Source organism: Athene cunicularia (genome assembly GCF_003259725.1).
Source record: "Athene cunicularia isolate RWA chromosome 19 unlocalized genomic scaffold, athCun1 chr19_part1, whole genome shotgun sequence".
Classification (NCBI taxonomy): Eukaryota; Metazoa; Chordata; class Aves; order Strigiformes; family Strigidae; genus Athene; species Athene cunicularia.
The window spans coordinates 6,086,378-6,105,275 of NW_020799124.1; the positions used below are offsets into that span (position 1 = coordinate 6,086,378).

The 18,898-nt window shown below is 38.1% G+C and overlaps 1 protein-coding gene across 1 annotated transcript; it reads right to left on the minus strand.

The window, feature by feature from the left end:
* Window positions 1-1,497: 1,497 nt before the first annotated feature.
* Window positions 1,498-18,897, minus strand: CRK (CRK proto-oncogene, adaptor protein; the record flags this gene model as incomplete). Its single annotated transcript, XM_026861851.1, has 3 exons — window positions 1,498-4,827; window positions 10,548-11,083; window positions 18,771-18,897. Coding segments are annotated over 3 exons (801 nt in total), but the record flags the coding sequence as incomplete, so codon positions are not given.
* Window position 18,898: the final 1 nt, after the last annotated feature.

Consider the following 18,898-nt stretch of genomic DNA (forward strand, 5'->3'; position numbering starts at 1 on the left):
AGGTCAGAGAGAAGTTCTGCAAATACCAGTCCAAGGTTAAGTAGCAGGAGGGCATGGCCGTCAGGGCAGTGTGGAAAGGCATGTAGAACCCCTTCATTTGGCTGTAGCGAGCTCTTAAATTTTATCTCTGGTAATTTCATTAAAAGACACAATTGGATTGTAGCTCTGCTGTAGCCAAGTTGTATGAACACTGGAGCAAAGCTGGGGCAGTACTTTTACCTATTAGAATTTATTTTTTCCATCTGAATTTGATAGAATACTCTTCATTGTGTGGAGACCTAACAGGAAAACTTAGCTGGCATCTCAGCATTCTTAAATGCAAAGTCACTCATTTAACAAGCAATGTCCCACTCAAAGACTCTGTAACCACTGACCGAGAAAGTTATCTGGAGCTACCAGCCACCTGAATACGTATCAACTAAAATATGAGGAGGTATCACTGTAATGGAGTGACTAAGAAAACCAATATTGTCCTTACCCTTACCAGCAAGGAAAATGATTACAGCAGTACTAACATTATCAAGACTGGTCCTTGTATACTTTTAGAAACAAGGGACAGTGAAGCAAGTAGGATTTTAATGGGGAACATACAACATGGCCTTTTCCATACAGCAAGAGCTTGTGGAACTAGGGAGCATCTCCAGAAAGCCCAACGCATTGAGGGATTTTGAATGCCTCAAGGTTTTAGTCCATGCTTCACTGGCACACGCCACTTCGCTAAGGAACCCACTGCTGTGAAGCTAGAACTGTCCTTTGGTATACAAACCCAATTAAACTGTCTGGCTGTAATTACCATCAAGATTGTTACCCTTAGGAGCGTAGAGACCACTGTCCCGTTGAAGTTTTATAAGGATTATAATGGCAAAAGTAGGTCTAATGCAGATTTGTGTTACAAACGGTCTCCTGCATGGGCTACAGGCATTCTGGTCCTCATTTTCTGTGCTTCGCCCCTTGATGGCACACTGCACATCTTAACCCTTCACTGAAATAGTGCTCTCCCACCACCACATTTACAAATGAATCCTTCTGAACCAACAGTAGACACCTCTATGAGATTCTTGCTGGTATTAATTTGTATTCATGTTTTCACTAAAATTCTAAGAATGAATAAACAGCTTATCCTTCCAGACACACACCATCCAAAAAATCCCCAAACTATTTCCTGATACACCTGTGTAGGCAGAAGTGAGATTAATAGCTGAAGTCTCATCTTAACATTCCTCATGAGTCCTCTTTTGCAGTGAGAATTTCCCCTCACCCCCTTGACTCAAGCAACTCATCTGATTACTGAAAGTCACCTTATTTCAAAAAAGCCATTTTACTGGCTGATAACTTATTTTAGTTACCTTGGTGTGTCTGTCTTCTACAGGTGTTATGTTTAATTGTTTTCATATGAGTATGGCCAATTAAAAGTGGCCATACCCACAGCTCTAATTTTAGATTATTAAATGCAAGTATTCCAACAATAGCTGATTTGAGAATGACACCAAGTCAAAGTTTTGGCTATACTTTTATTTACTTCACGTACTATGAACATATACATTACATGCTACAAAAAAATAAAAAAAAGACTTTAACTGTCAAGAAAGTGGATAGTGTTATAATACAATGGCACATGTTCATATTTTTCTTCAAACTGGTTTGGTTAGAATCCTTCCCCAAAACCATTAACAAAAATGAAGTGTTTTAAGATGATTAGAAATATTTGCATTATTAACAAATACAATTCAAACAGATTAACAAGATTTAACCAGGTCAAATATTAGTAAAAAGGCTGGGGTTTACCAAAATGAAATATATATTAAAAAACCATAGCAGCCAGTTGTACTTTTTAGTGTGATATAATGTGTAAATGCACCAGAAGAACACAGTGTAATTGAGCATTCTGCTTTCACGGTGTATTTCTAGAAATGATTATTCTAGTTATAACACCTGCCTATGCACAAGAGACCAAAAACACAGCCAAGTAGAGACAAAAGATTGTGACCAACATTCTTAGCAATGATTTTTTTTGCACGCATCGGGGAGAAGGGAGGGAACAAATAGAACAGGATAAAACAAAGGCCACAAAAGGATTTAATCTACATGTTCATGAACATGTTCTACCTACTTTCCTTTAAGAGCTCTGTAAGTTGAAATGTCTATTTTGTCCAAATGCAAACATACTCATTTCTATCACCTAGGAAACAAAATCACATTTCGGCTTAAAACTGAATAGTGGAAAACAGTTGCATAAACGTATCAGTTGACTAAGAAAAACTGCTTGACAAGAACTTAGGATTCTAGTGCAACAGCAGCTATTAAGACTCCTCTAGGTTTTATTTCCTCTTTCAAAGTGTACAAATATTCGCAATTTATACAGTCTTAAAAACACATCCACCAAGTTTGCAGGGTATTTGCTAATTAATTTTTGTCTTTCATATTAAAAAGGCAAGGTTTGCATAATAAAACTCCTTTCAGAAAAATGTTCCATTTGGTATCTTAAAATAATTGCTGATTGGAAAGGTATAAACATATGGGCTTTCATTAACTCGAATTGGAAAAAAAATACAACAAACTGTGTTACCCTAAGAACAAACAGTTCATTATATTTCTTTTGCAATACCTTAAGAAAAATATAAGCATATATGGGAAACTGATATACTCAGTATCAAGTCTGTTATTTACAGTGCAGCTACTGAAAAAAAAAAAAATCAGTCATTGTAAATAACAAGGTCTGAGGAAAATGCAAATTAGCCTTCAAAAACCCAATGTGTTAGAGAACCTAGTTGCTCAATTTTTTTCCTCCAGGTAAATTTTGTACTAAGCTAGAAGAGATCCCACAAACACTGGCATTTCACCCTAACCAGAATAGCAATCCAAGCTAGAATAGTACTGCAAATCCTTTGTAACCACTCTTCTTACACCACTGACACAACTGTCAGTTTTCTAATAATCTTCAGTAACGCTTATGAGATTGGTGATGGAAAAGTATGATTAATGTACATTGGCGTTAGTCTACAGAATTAATGAGTGCCCGTTACCTGAAAATTAGTCAGACTTGCTGATGGATTAGTTCTGAAGTAAAACAACTAGTACTTAAATATTACAGAAATATAATTTCCAGCATGTTACACAGTTCTGAGGTAAAGTGTTACCAGTATTGTTGTACGGGTCGGTGCCTTGCAGCAATAGCCTTTGCAGTGGGAACTAGCCCTCACAGCATTTACAACCCATGAGCCATTCTAGTCACATAGTTTGTATCAACCAAAATAACATTTTCTGTTTGATCCTATTTAGAAAAACTGTTCTGTATGGATTACACTGTAGTCAAAGTTATAAAATTTGCTTAAGTTTGGTCACTAGAGTGCTGTGCTTGGAAAACAATCCAGAGTACAGGCAAGGGATAGTTACTTCAGTGTTTAATTTCAGTTTACAAAACTTACTGAATCCATTCTGATTTATGTTAGAGAAAACCAGATAATTAGAACAGACTAAAAAAAACCCAAAACAACAAAACCAAGCAGTGCATAATACCACCTATTCAATGCACTGATTTTCATTATGAACTAGGAAGCCATATTTATTATGTCTTTTGTGAATCAATCCAGAAGCACACAAGTATTTTCCATTAGTTTATTAAAAATAAAATCCTCATGAATTCACTATCAAATATGTTACAGATGGGAATTAAAACAGAAGAGTCCCCAGAGTAACTTTAAAATAAAATTAATATTTGGTTTGTCAGTTCACCATGTTTGACACTGACTTGTACTATAAGAGTCTTGTACAATAGGAGTACTGAAGAATTCTAGAAAAATTAAAACTGACCCTATATAATTTACTTACTGGAAAGCAGTGTCAATATTTTAGTATATTTAGTGAATCAAACACTGCTTTAAAGCTATGCATTAAAGTGCTATGCACGTATTTTTCAGCACTGATATGGATGTTTATGCTTCCATAAGCCTTGTATTTGTGGATAAAAAGAGATATTGGTGTGTTAATAGAAATTTTAATTTAAAGTCAGCTGCTATGTTTGAAGCATCAACAGTACTGAAGAAATCCATCTAGTGTCCACAAACTTCTAGAATTCCGAGGTTGATTTGACCTGTCATTTACCATTAAAATGGTAAGCATCTGTAAATCATAAGGCTGTCCCCAGTGGGCTCTACATAAATCTGTACTGTGCATAGTTAACTGACCATGCAAAGTACTACACAGCCTTCCTAGGACAGAGAACTCTGGATGGGAAAAAAAATGGAGAAAGCTCCAGGATAAATTTGTGAAATTTCTATCTATATATTGAATTGTCTAAGGTTGATGTTCATTGCCTGAGGAAGAAGCAACATAAGCAATAGGACCGGAGAGAGCTATAAATGTTATCGTAACATCTACTTTACTGCTTTCTCCAACTGCTGCTGCTGGCAAGGTCCAGTCTGCTGTGCACATGGACATAAGCAGGCATTACAACCTATAATCACGTACTAGTTCTGCCACTTGACACACAAGTTATCTACTGTCGTACCCTGAATTACATGACCCTTGATTAAGGAATGGTGGTGTTCAGTCCCAGGGGTTTGCAGGTTATCAGAATGCTTATACAAGCAATACCGCTTTCAAGATCTGTCGGAACATAGTCTTGATGGCATCTGCAATAAAAACAAGTTGAGATTGTTCCCATCTGTAAGCGCAACTGTTGAGCCACACTCAGCTGAAGTCCTCGTCAGGATTCTGTTGATCCAGCAGGCGGACATGTGTGAATGGAAAGTGGCCACGTCTGCCATTACATTCTCCTTCCCACTGACCACTCACATTAATCTTTGTGACCTTTACCAGCTCACCGACCTGCAGGGCAAGAAATAAACCAGTGTTACAATTCATAAAAACACACAGGATGAGCTGCTTCTCCTCCCCTTTGGTGTCATATCACCCAAGTGATCTTTTTTCCACAAAAAGTAGTTTTAGTCTTGACCATTTTGGATACACCAACCTACCACCCAACCCGAGGAAAGCAGAGAAAGAAAGAAGTGTACCTAGATTTGTGAGAGCTACCTAAAGTGAAGAGCCTGTAATTCAACACCAATCTTTCAGAGTACTCTTGGGACTTGACATCAGCTGCTATCACAATAAATGCATCTTGCTGAATTGACAGAGGCTTGTGCTCTGCTTGTGATCCATCAACAATCTCATGCAGGGAGGGAAGGCTTGCAGGTGTACAAAGTGAACACTAATCTGCAAGCTAAACAGCTCCTTAATGTTGAAATTCCACTAAGTGCTTTTCAGGTAGTATTGGAAAAGTTCTGGATAAGTGGAGACTATCTCTCCACAGATTATAAAACACTGAGAGAATAGAGGAGTAAGAAGTAGTGCTGTAAAGCTACTCTTCTTACTCTGAGCATCCACAACTAGCCAATACCAGAGGGGCAAGGCCAGATGATATTTCAGTCTTGCCCACCATGGATTTCTCACGCAAATAAATCCCATGGGTAAAGACAACTGATACCCTCTCCCTCTTATACCCAAATTGTTTGGCTAGAAAAATAAAAGAATGGTTACTGCAGACCAATGAAACAATATCCTCTACTTTAAGAGTATCTACTTCTAATGTACTTACTACACAGTAATATATCTCATATTCTAATCTCCAACCCAATATTCACATAACCAATTCTAAAGGTATTGTCTCCCTTTGACAAAGGTGGAAAAATGCACAGCAGTCACTTTCCCAGGGCTGTGCAGTCAGGTAGTTCAAGTTGAGGCCACAAGTCTAGGTCTAATCAGTACCCAACTCTGTTCAGTCTTGAAGGTAATTAAGTAACACACAATGTAAGAAAGCACAATTTACAGTGTAAAATGTAAATTGTAACTGGAGTTAACATTTTAACTGGAGAGTTAATAAATGCAATATTGAAGAGCTATCTACCCTTTTCTACCCCTCTATGTAGAATTTTACCAACAATCTTATTTAAAAGTAACACACAGAAGTTTTCAGAATTCTTCCTGGGTCACAGATGGAGAATGCTTTTGGGACAGATATGCTCTATTTTCTTTCACTAATACTGTAAATAAACTCAAGGCATGGTCACAGGCCTTACTGTGTTTCATCCTGAAATTCACTGAATATACTAGTTTACACAGATGCTCGTCACTCTGTTCCAAATTCATCCAAAACAGGATCTCATTTTTCTCACTTTCCAGGCAGTGAATGAAGAACAAGGAAAACAATTTAAGATGCTACCAACCTCCATTAACTTTACAGGTTTTAATCACTTGCGATCTCTTGCCAGAACAGTTTTTAACAGTTCATAAATTCAAACCACTACATGGACATTTAATTAAGCCTCCCATATCTCTGATGATTACTTATCTGGTAATGAGAGGCACACTTGGGACACTTGCTGTAGCTTTATTTTTTCCTATTGTAGTCATTAATATAGATATTTTAATGAATCATATTCTGAAGAAAATCCTCTTATGTATTTGCTACAGGCAAAAAGGAAACCTTCCTCGACTCCTGAATGCTAGTTTCAGCTCTTTAGTAATTTAATCATGCAGTATGTTTAATTTTGCTACTGCTAATAATCACTCGGGAGTTGTACCAATAAAAATACTCTGTTGACCAAAACAATACATCAGCTATAGTTTAACAAGGATAAGATTAAATATGACAATACTAGAAGCAGAAAATCTTATTTCCTAATCGCAACCATTACAAGAACGCTATCCTAGGTAACTTTAAATTGCTTCAGACCTGGATATAATATATGTATCAGCCTTCAACGAGGAAAGAAAAAGCACAAATTGCACTTCAGCTTGTTCTCTGCAAGATATTTTTCTTAGACTGCTGGTCTCTGCTCTTATTGAATATCACACACTATTTTACATTCATATAGAGGTTATATTGGATACCTTATAGCAAACTCACCTGCAAAAGGTGGGTTCAATAGTGCAAGATAGTGAATTAGAATATGGGATACTTGTGACTGACCCTCACTCCCAGAAGCATCCTGCAGCTGTTTGTTTGGTTTTCCCCTGCGGTTTAGGGTCATTGTGGCAAAGGGACACCCATTTATTAATGCTCCTTACTATAAGAAGCTACATTTGAAATCTGCATTTCAGTAATTATTAGAAGAGGAAAGACCTCTGAGATTAAATATTCATTTTTTACCATTACAGTAATTTAATTTAGCTACCACTCTCCCTCTGATACAATCTTTCATTCACATTTTTATATACATATATATAAGCAAGCATGGATCATTTCACAAATGCCAGCTTAACAGAACGGCTTCATTGGTACCTTAATAACTTACAGATCTTTCTAGGTCTGCTTTGAAACTCTGTGTGTTAATCTATAGTTCAAATGCTCTCCTGAAGACAATACAGAGAACAAGTGCTAGAACTTTAAAACATTTAGACTAGAAGTGGATGCTTTCTCTGAATTCTCTTCATTTTAATGTTGACATATGAGACCATTAGTCTATTGTGCATCATCCCACCAAGCACAGCACCTCAAGAACAACACTGTACCCTGCTATAAAGCCAGATTTGTCTCAGTCTTCATCAGAAGTTTTAAAACTAAATATATCCCATATGCTTCAAAGCAATACTGAAGGTTCATGTGAAGACTTCTGTATGCTGTGGTTTTATTCCAAGTACTCCTCTCTCGTAAGGTCAAGATGGCAGAGTTCTGCTACTGTTACAAAGAAAAAAAATAAATCGATGGATCTCAGAGCCATTCACCACACAGATCTTCCCTTCTCCTCTCTTTTCTCTTAATTAATATAGACTGACAACTTCTTGAGTAGGTCCAGTTACAAACAAAATAAAAGTTATCTTCTCCTGCTGAATCTTTATTCCATAATACAGCACAGCCTTTATTAGAACATCATTTGTTCTTCTTCAAAACCATGTCAGTTTTAAAATAATGGAACAGTACAGATATTCTTTTTGCAGTTTGGGCCAAAAATGCTTGATGTTAAGAATCTATTTTCCTAAGAGAAACAGTGGGATCCACCCCCACCCGTGAATACTGCCAGATTTAAGGATAAGAGTTTTCATTTGGAAAGAATCCCACTTTCTATATTTATAGTTAATAAGAGGTCTGGGCAAAAACAGACTGATAAGATTTACATAATGCTTTCTACTAAGTTATCTAAGAAAGAGATCTCTAAATAAACAGAGAAGGAACACCATGAAGTGAAAGGGAATGTGAAAAAGGAGACAACAAGAAACAGTACTTTGATAGACAGGATGAAGAAAAACTTGGACAAAGTGAAGTGCATATTGCTATTTTTTCCTGTACAGACGTTGAAAGCAACTCAGTAACATTGCGATTCGAAATTATAAAAGCTGCAAAGAAGCTAGGAAGGCCTAAAAGAAGCAGTGATAAATGGCTCACATTTTAAAACTAAAGTTTCCCAGTATTATACACAGAATAAAGAACCACCACTACTATTGCATTTCTTAAATGTAGAGCTGTAGCAAGACAAGAATACATCATCCTAACCAGGAGGTTCAGCATGTCAACCAGTAAGCATTTAAATAAGTTTACAAGGCCTAGAAAGCCCATTGCTCTAGTATAAAGGTCAAAAGACCTTAAATCATACATCCTCATGCAGTCGAGCTGAGCCTACACACTTCTCAAGTTTCCACCTCCCAAACACTTCAGCTATCTAGCCTACTATCGTGAATTAGTGAAAAGACATTAGTGGTGCAAGCTAGCTGAGAACAGAGATCGATCCTCCATGAAAAGCACAGCATACTTTACAGATCGTGACTTTTAGTGGACTGAACTAATGTAAGGTCAGCCATGGCACTCACAAGCTGTTCTTCACAGCATGTAAAGGATTTTGCTTTCTCTCAAAGTTGCTCATGATGGCCTGGATTATCAGTATTTTTCCACTCTATTTCACTCCATGCTACCAAATTCTAAGTTCATAGTATTGTGGGGTTCTGCTTTAAGTAATAAAATAAGTAAGAAATAAAATGTAAAAAGCTTAAGAGAACACTAGTAGCGTACTAATAAAAGCTTGAAAACAAAATCCAGAAGGAAAAACAAAAGGTTTTGATAAATATGCCACAACATAATACCCAGTGGCTCAAAGAAAATCTAACATCTGGTAATTGCAACAGTCCACAAGGACATTCAGGAATATTTCCAAGATCCAGGAGGTGGCTGGGTGAAGAGGGAGAAAAAGAGGGAAAGAGACAGCATTTTAGGCTGTATGAAAGTCTGAAGGTTAAAATCTGAGCACGTTTCCCCAGAATATGGTGAGTTGGCATACATTTCTAATACATGCTTCTCAACTCAAAAATTTATTTTCTCTTTTGGCTCTGTTTTGATTCAGAAATAGAACATATAGTAAATCTAGAGTATATTTATATTGTTTCCCTAGATAAATTTTTACCTACAACAGGGAAAAATTTCACATCTCCCAGGTTGCACATCAATTATCAGATCTGTAGAATGTGCCGCATTTGCCAGTTCTGTAATAGACGCATACCTATAACACATCACTGAATTACTGAAGTGCCTTTTGTACTGTGAATGATTAAATGAAGTGTTTTGAGAGTGAAGAGGAGATGCTCTGACTCAGCACAGAAACTGTTTTTTCCCCAAGTACTTGAAATGTTATATAAACAGGAAGTCAATTAGGTATCAGGAAATTCCAGAGCCTTTAGCTCAAAGAAAGCCTAGATTAAAGGATACAATTTACATATCATCCTAAGGCAAAGGTCTGCGGCTGAGAATACCTTAGTCTCAATTTCCTCAAATGTAACTTGGGGGATAACCATCTGATGTGTAGAGATAGAGCACTTCAGTCTCCTTTTTAAGAAGTAAATCAAAAATTCCAAAAGGGCTTGTACAAGGATTTGATCATATCAGGAAGTGAATCAACCTCAGGGAAACTCACTGCTTTATTACAAATCATACTCCATCAATCACTGCTTTACACGAGACCTTCCTAATGAACTGTCATGTATGTTCCTGCTTCACAAACTAAAAACCAAAGTAATCTGATTGATGTCAAGATGGTACAATAAAACCCTGTGTGCGATCATCATCATCTCACTCTATGTAATTTTGAAGTGACTATCAATGTTTCCACTGATTGCTTTTAAACTGCTGACAGATTGAGGGGAAAAAAACCCACAAAACAAACAACCCAACAAACCTTTTAAAGACTGGAGTGAGGCAAGCCACAGCAAACATGGGTTCAGACACACAACTTATGAACTGCTCCCTCTCCCTCCCCCATAAAATAAAGACTTCAGAAGTGAAAACATGGATGGGGAAACACTTATGTTAGTGATGTTTGACAAAAGACATGATACTGGTTCAGTAACCTAAACATGCTATAATAATCAAACTCTAGTCTACAAGTGACTCTAGTCACTTATGCATTTAAAAAAAAAAAAAGCCTTTATCCATAATTTTTAATCATGATGTAAAACCAGTATTACAATGCTTTTCCCTTTCTCATTCCTACAAAACTATAATGTGATCGAAAGGGAAATCCCTTGAACAGATCTCTTCTTTCTAAGTTTTGCCCATTATGTACCTCCAAAGCCAAGGCTGTCTTGTCGTAGGCATTAGGGACTCGCTTCTGGATAACCCGGGCATAAATAGGGCCATTCTGAAGGTTAGGGAGCGGAGTGTTGATGCTGGGCTGGGCATAGGGCCCTGGCTCCGGCCCACCCAGTGGTTGTGGGTGGGAACTATCCTGGTTACCTCCAATTGGAGTAGATACTGAAGCAGAGGAAGGTCTATACTTCTCGACGTAAGGAACAGGTATCATTCCCCTCTTTCCTTCGCTGTCTTCTGCATTCCACCATTGCTCTTCAGGTTTATCCCGGATTTTCAGTATGTCTCCTTTCTTAAATGGAAGATCTTCTTCATCATTTCCATTAAAGTCAAAGAGAGCTCGCACATATTCTGCTTCCTCCTGCCTGAGGATAACGCCACTATTCTGCCTGGATCGGGAAACTGGTTCTATCAAGGTTGTAGTGTCCAAATAGTGTATTTTGTAGAATTCCAGTAAAGATGGCAAAGAATCAAACTCTTGGTCACCTATTCGAAATCTGGTGGGATTCAACCCTGAAAGAAGAAGGCAACATGTCAAAGAGAGCATACAACAGTTAAAACTGTAAATTAAACGTTTGAGAAGATATGTTTACAGATAAATAATTTGACATTGAATTTGGTCATCTTTAGATCAACAGTCATCACATTCAACTCTTCTGTGTATTTCTAATCAAAGACAGCACTATGAGGATGATTTTTTGAAGATTTTTGTCAAAGAAAAAAAAAATTGTTTGGCACTGCCAAACTTCACAAATTAGGGTAAAAATATCATGTTTCTCTGAATGTTATACAGACCCAACAGATAAAAATGGTCAGTACATCTGAGTTGCTTAGGAGCCTATACAACTTCCAGTAACAATTCCCTTTTTCCTGTTTTATATCCTAAATCTAGGAAGCAAATGACATTTTGGTACAATTTCAAGAAAGTGATTTTTTTTTTTAAACTGTTTTGCAGTTCAAAGTTATTTCAAAAGGACAACATTGCATTAATGGTTATTTACCTGTTGCAATGTATCTTGGGTTAAAGGAGTGGACACTACAGAAAACTGCAGCAGCAAACAATTTGTGTGAATGAGCAAATTAAGTTATTTTTCATTTTGATAAAAGGTACCACTAGAGAAGATTATGTATATTTTATGCAATTCAAAGCAACAACATATGTTTTCATAATGGGTATAATTCTATTTTTTAATCTTAAATCCTGTAGTTTCTTTGCCATATTTGTCAGATGGAGCCTAAGAAATCTGAACCTCAAATACATTAAAATACAGATGATGCTCATATTCAAGCCATTAGAGGTATCAATGTGCAGATACCCATTTCAGTTTTCAATGTGTGTGCTGCACTTTTTTTTTTTTTCCATTTTATGTTCTTCAGGCTCAGATGGGGAAAAACATACACATGATGTTCTATTTCCACCATGCACATACACTGTGTAATCAGTTATGGGAAGAACTGTGGAAGACTGGGGGAGGGTAGTGAAGAGGAAAAGATTTATGCTCTAATGAGTAACTCTTTTAGCAAGAAAGAGATGCTTACTTTGCAAGTCTGTTTCTCTGCAGGGAATATCTAACAGTTCAGAGACTTAGCTCTCAAGTACAAAGCTAGCAGAATTCTTCAAGCTGTCACTGATCCAAAACCCCTTCAAAGTAGCACTGTCAGCATGGAAAGCTAACATTACAAGAAGTTCTTTCAAGAGAGCAAAAAGGGGTTCTAATAGAGAAAATGGCAGATTCAATAAGATCAACATAGACAAACACCCCATAAATAAGTTTTGAAGTATCCTGAAGGAATATAAACATTAGGGAAGCTGGTTACAGGAAATTCAAAGAAGCAGAACTAAGTCATCAGAAAATGCACATTAGCATGCATTAACAGCCCTGAAAGACTTTCAAAAGAAATGAGCACAAATGCAATGAGCCAAAACCCAAAAGCAATATTCTCAAAAAATTACAGAAAACAAAACACAAACTGGCATCACCAAGAGATAAGGAGGCTAATGTAAATATCAGTGAGAAATATGAACCCAGCATGGGAAGAGAAGTAAGATTCCACCTTATTCTCCCAAAAACATAATGCTGAAAAGATGCAAAACCCCCTCAACTTTTGTTGAGGAGATGTAACTTCCAGCTCTAGACTTAGGAAGAACTCTGGAATTTCATCTCAGTGGCAGTTTTTGGCTGTGCGATCTCACAGGAGATGACTTCTGGCTGGACAAGCAGCATCCCTATACCACTTCAAAGCAGCTTAAGTTCACTACACAAGCATATCATATGATCTGGGAACGCTGCACTTCCACTAGCATTGGAAGTGCAAAACCATGCTTTGTAACAAGTGGTACAGACATCAAGTTTCAAACAAACCTGGTGACAGAAACATGAGCATGGATCTATCTGCTACTATTTTACAGATGACCCTTTAAGGATCAAGGCTTATGTAGACACTTAAGTCAAAAGAAAAAGTCACAGAAACTTTAATAGGACCTGAGCAGCGAAGATCTTTGAAGTCGTATGGAACAGACTGAATCTCAGGTCTAAGTTCACTGACACAGAACTTATTTCACATGACAGAAATCGAGAGCCTGAAACCTTAATTTACCTCTGTAAAACCTGCTACAAAAACCTGCTGATTTACCTCTAAAAACCTGCTGACTCAGTCAAGATGCTGAGATCTCTGTCTCCAGCAAAGCGTACACAGAAAAATCTTAAAACACACAGGAAATGAGCAGTTCATCAGTAACATTTATCAGCCTTGTCAGCATCAAAATCACCACTATGATAAGGTTTTTTGAGGTGTCTTTTTTTTTTTTTCCCCCTTCCTTTTTTTTCTTTTGAACAGGTTCACCCTCTTGAATTAATGCGTAACAGCCCAAAATAGCTGCCAAATGTACCTGAATAAAACCAAAGTTGGACTCTAAGAAGAAAGTCCACTGAACCTTACGTATGGGGAAGGAATGACTGAAATCAGTGTACCGTATCCTAGAAAAATACATTCTAAGAGACATTTTGCACAACTGAAGAAGAGTGAGAAAACACAGACCCTCCAAATACATTCTAGGATCAGAAAGATCGATGCAATTTTTGAAGGGATAAACAGAGAAGCAGTAGAAAGGAGAGACATTATCTTCACTAAGAAAACACTTCCAGAATACCACACACATTTCTGAAGCTTTTGGATTTTTTTTTAAAAAAAAAACCATAAGGCAACTACTCACTGTCTGGAGAATTTAAATAGAAGACTTATTAGTTCAGCTAAAATAGGCATAAAAAGGACAAAATAGTTGAAAGTCACAGTTGGAAAAACACAGGTTGGAAATAAAATACAACTACACCTTACCAAGCAAATGGTAAACTTTCCATTAGTTTAAGTCTTTTGTGTATACTTTCATTCAGCTACAAGGTAATGAGCTGAATGATGCTCACTTACGTAGCAGGGAAATAATCCTATTCACTACAGGCTTCGAAGTTTTGTCATTCCCTGGTATAATGAAATTCAAAGATTAACAGATTTCAGGCTCAGAGGAATTCTTCAGCTTTTTGTTTGAACCGCAACACTTCTGATACCTGTAGGCCAATGGAAAAATTAAGGCAAGATCTACCACAAGAAATAGTTACAGCAACAAGGAAAATGTTTTTTTGAGAAGTAGAGCTGCTTTCCTTCATGATTCTGGGACAGTTTTCTTGAAGGCACAGTTTGAGCAGCACATTGTTCACATCTTCTGAGAGCTCTCAGGAAGAGGAGAAGGCGTGTAAAGGTAAATCTAGCTACTGGAGGAACTTTAGTCACTTCCTATTAAAGTTGGACAACTGCCGTACGAGAAATTATCTTCCCTTCTCCCCAGCTCTGCACAGCCAGAGGAAGAATAGCTGTTCAGCTTGCACCTCTACCAGCAGCAAATACTCAGCTCTGTGACTCCTTTGAATAAGAAGCACAAAGGGTTGATATCATCTTTCTTACTTACTGCATCCTAGCTCCATGTGTCCTAGGACTTCACCTGATTCCACCCATTTCAGCATGTCAGAACAACTAGCGAAACCTCTGCGCCCAGGAAGGTGAGAAAAGAGTTAAAGTCCAAGAAGTCCCAGAATTAAAGAAAGTTTCAAATATGGACCCTGTCAGTTCTACATTTATCACGCACAGTGCCTCTGGACAAAACACTTCCACACTGTGTTAGCTTTATGCAGTCCAGACAAGATTGCTTGTATATGTTTTAAATACTGTACAGATACTGTATAAGTAGAGGTATAAAACACTTAATATTCTACTTCTTGAGGGTGCAGGCAGGTGGTCTAACCACAAAGCAACATCTCACTTTCTCAGACACCTCAGGGGTTTCACATTTCTCTCTTCAATTCTTTTAGTGCCACTAGGCAGTTTTCCCTTTATTCCTAAACACTGGTAAGCTTTCCTTTTCAGGGCAAAGACGACCTCACAGAAATACAGGATATTTTTTTCTAGACCTAGTCTGTAAGGACACCCTCCTCCTCTCCCCCAACTTATAAAGCATGTTTTGGGCAAGAAAAGCTGTCCTTCTCATTGCTGGGTACTGAGGCACAAGGCTCTCATTTCAAAGGAAGACATCACAGTGATGTAAGCCAGTTTCCTCCTGGAACATATGTGAACTACAGGCATCCCATTCCAGCCTGTAGCCTTCTCCCAACCCCATGGGGACACTTTTTTCCCTTGTTCTTAAGTACCTCCCTACCTATGCCTGAACAAAACAAGCAAGTGCCCACAAATGCTCTCTAAAAACAGTAAAACCCCATTCACTGGCTCCTAAGAGCAGCTCTAAGCACACCAGGAGAATATTCTTACAGAAGTTCCATGTAGACATTTCTGCAGATAATCAGAGAGAAGTAGATGTCTAATGCATACACCTTCCAAGCTTCTAATAGTTTGCAGTAAGACACATAAAAAACCAAAACCAAGCAAAAAAAAAAAACCCACCCCCAAAAACCCCCAAGTGTCAGAGTTAAATCATACTGCTCACACACATCTAAAGCCATTTCATATAGAGCTGAGTATGGATATCATCACATAGAGATTACATGATTCCAGGAAGTACAGTCTGATTTTTTGTTAAATTACAATGGAAGTGATTCAGAAGGGTAAGTTAAGCAGCATGTTCTTAAAATGCATACTTAGTGAAAACACCATCTTCTACACTGTATTTGTCATACTTTCCTAATTTAGAGACACAAATTTTACAACACTATAAGGTTTCTGGCTTTATTACACTGTACTTTCAATAGAAAGCATACATTTCTTTAGATATTTTAGGTATTTTGTTTTAGGGCATATTATATGTTTTTACCCCAGACTCAGGTCAAATTGCAAACATGAGATGTATTTAAATATTTTCTCTATTGTTCATTATCATGCTAATGCCTGCATGGAGTACTTAGTCTTGTTTGGGATTTCTTTAACCCGTGACTGTGATATTTCAGCACAAATGACACCCTAATTCCAATTCAGTTGCTAATCTCCATCTCCACTAGAAACAGAGTGGTGTTCTTTCCTGTGATTTATCTTTTAACAGCCTTAAAACAGTTCAGGAGGACCATTCTCACTATTTTGAGAAGTTCTGTTAAATTCTTTTTTCCTTATGCTGAAAAATCATTGCAAGAAGTTAGAAACTGCAGCATATCGGCAAAAGGTGAATTTAATGACGTTAGCAAGTTTTATACTTTAGAAATGTTCCTCACCTCATTCGATATTGAAGCTGGATTCCTAGTAGCCCCTGTACACAGCAGTGCTAAAGAGGTCATGGATTGAACACACTCAACCCAAGAACCTGATCTGGCATATTCAGACTAATAAAAATCAACCCAAGAACCTGATCTCTGGCATATTCAAATTTACCAGTGAGAACTGTGTATTTGCCAAACAATCAATTGCTCAAAAAACTATACCATACAATTAACAAAGTGAAGTTGTTCTTCCTAATGTTTTAGCTTGACCACAATAAATAAGCATGATAATTTGCAAACATTTACCTCATTTTACTGCATTAGTTTCCCTATCCAAACGTTAAACCATCTTCAATCTTCTACCAATCTCTCTCCCATTGCAGAACATCCCCCCACTTATTTTTTTCTGAAAGAAAAACTTAATTACATTTTTAAGTGTAACAATATAAAACCCTCCCCCACAGCTTCTTTGGTTTGTGTGTGAAAAGCAAGCAGTATCAGCACATACACATGATTTATTTAAAACTACTAAAATCTCAGCATAGGAGGATTTGTGGTGAAGCGATGCACCACCTATACTCATAACATCCAGGAGAGAGGGGGGGGAAAAAAAAAAAAAAAAAAAAAAAAGAAGAGACCAACCCAAACATTATTACTTCTTAACATATATTAAAAGGCCCTGTGCCAACAGCCTACACAACTACAATAGCAGCTGCTCTTTTAAAACACATAAACATTTAAAACAGAAAAGAACTACCTAATGGGCATTTAGTGACTTTTAAAAAGGAACACCAGAACTCCAAAATGTTTTAATATAACATCAGCCAGCCCACAGAACACCACAAATGTTACCGAGCTTAAAGAACATAACACAGTAAAAAAGTTAGGATGGCTATGTACTGAAGTGATACCAACATCAAAAGTGATACTAACACGAAAAACACTTTTTCCAGGGATGAGTTGCTCTCCAGAAAACAACTGTCTGAAAGCGACAGGCACACATACTCCAGTGATTTTTAACACTATTATCTTTAAAACCCTATTAGGCTGGATTCCACAACAAACCATCCTGTTAACTTATTCTGCTCTACCTAACACCAGTCATGCATTTCAACCATTTGCACACCAAGCCTCTGCAAACCTATGGCACAGAGGTGAAACAATGGAGAATCCACCACATCTTGTAGCAAAACATTTCACTACCCACGACAGTAATGACTTCCACTTCCACTTGAATTCAGCCACCTTTAGCTTCTACCTTGTCAAATTTTTTGTGACTTGAGTGCACTCTGTAGTAGGTTCCTGGGATAAACACAATGACTTCAGGTTTTCCCAAATTTGCCAGTTTGAAATGTTCCCCTGAGCAGCGGAAATTACTATATATTAGTGCAAACCTACTGGCAACAGCTTTGTTTTTTCTTAGATTATCTGCTTCTTAGTCAACCACAGTCTGTGCCGAGACTAAAAAATCCTTTCCGTAACAAGTACGGCTGCATCTTCCCAATATAGGTCTTTTATTCCAAACACAGATCTACATCAGAAAATGACCGTCTCTGTAGCAATTCACTGTTTACTTTCTGCCAAATAAGTTCACCAAATCTCTTCTTACATAGGTTTACTACACTTCAAAATTATCTAGTGGTTCCTGAGATGCTAGCAATACACCCATATCATTCTGCAAACATTAATATCCAAACCTGAGCAGGTCTGCTACCAACTTTGCAATGCCCCCAGCAGGGATAATGCTGCCTTTGTATTACTCGTTCTTACGCATAAAGGACACTGCATCGTTGAGGGCTCTTGTTCATTTAGTTACATTTAAACTTGCAGAAATGCTGCTTCTCATGGTCCAGTTTTTCCTCTAACACAATCAGTATCTTGTGCTCTGTGTTACACTTAAACACAGTTTTCATATTAGATGTTAGGTTGATGAGGAATAATATCAAACCTTCCCTTTCCGCACACTGGGGAAAAAAATTTGCCTTTTTATTTCTGAAGAGTTCCCACTACTTAAACTACCCACATAATACTTTGAATCATGTCTTGAAATTTAGTCTCACAGTCTCCATTCTAATGCAAAACTATCTTGTCAGAATTCAGACTTTTAGATGACGCTTCCACAGAACCAGCCCCCGGCAGTGGTGACATGCAAAAATCTATTAAAACTGTAACTACAGTTAACGGGTTTATGAAAACAAAAGAACGTGTGAGCGCTCCAGCTGTAGGATCCTTCAGGAGGGGTTGCAATAAACACTCAACTCCAGTACATGTTCAAGTATGATATTAGGTCGTTGGAAGGCAGGTGCAGACAGGCGGCTCAGCGCGGTCAGCAGCCCTAGCTGCAAAACATAACTTAATTCCACCACAAAGCGCTTCACGACTTGAAACACCGCCCGGGAGGAGAGCGGAGCCGCTCCTGGAGAGGCGCACACCGGGGCTCGGCGGCCCCAGCTGCCCTCCCCGGGGCTGAAGGGGCTAGGGGGGCACCACCAGCCCTAGGGGTCACTCACCCGGGGCCCCGGGGCCCTCGCTGCCGGCCCGCCGGCCTCCCGCCGGCCCCAGGCTGTTGACGATGTAGTGCGAGACGCGGGAGCTCTCGGACACCGAGAGCACGAAGTCGCCGGGGATAGTGCCGGAG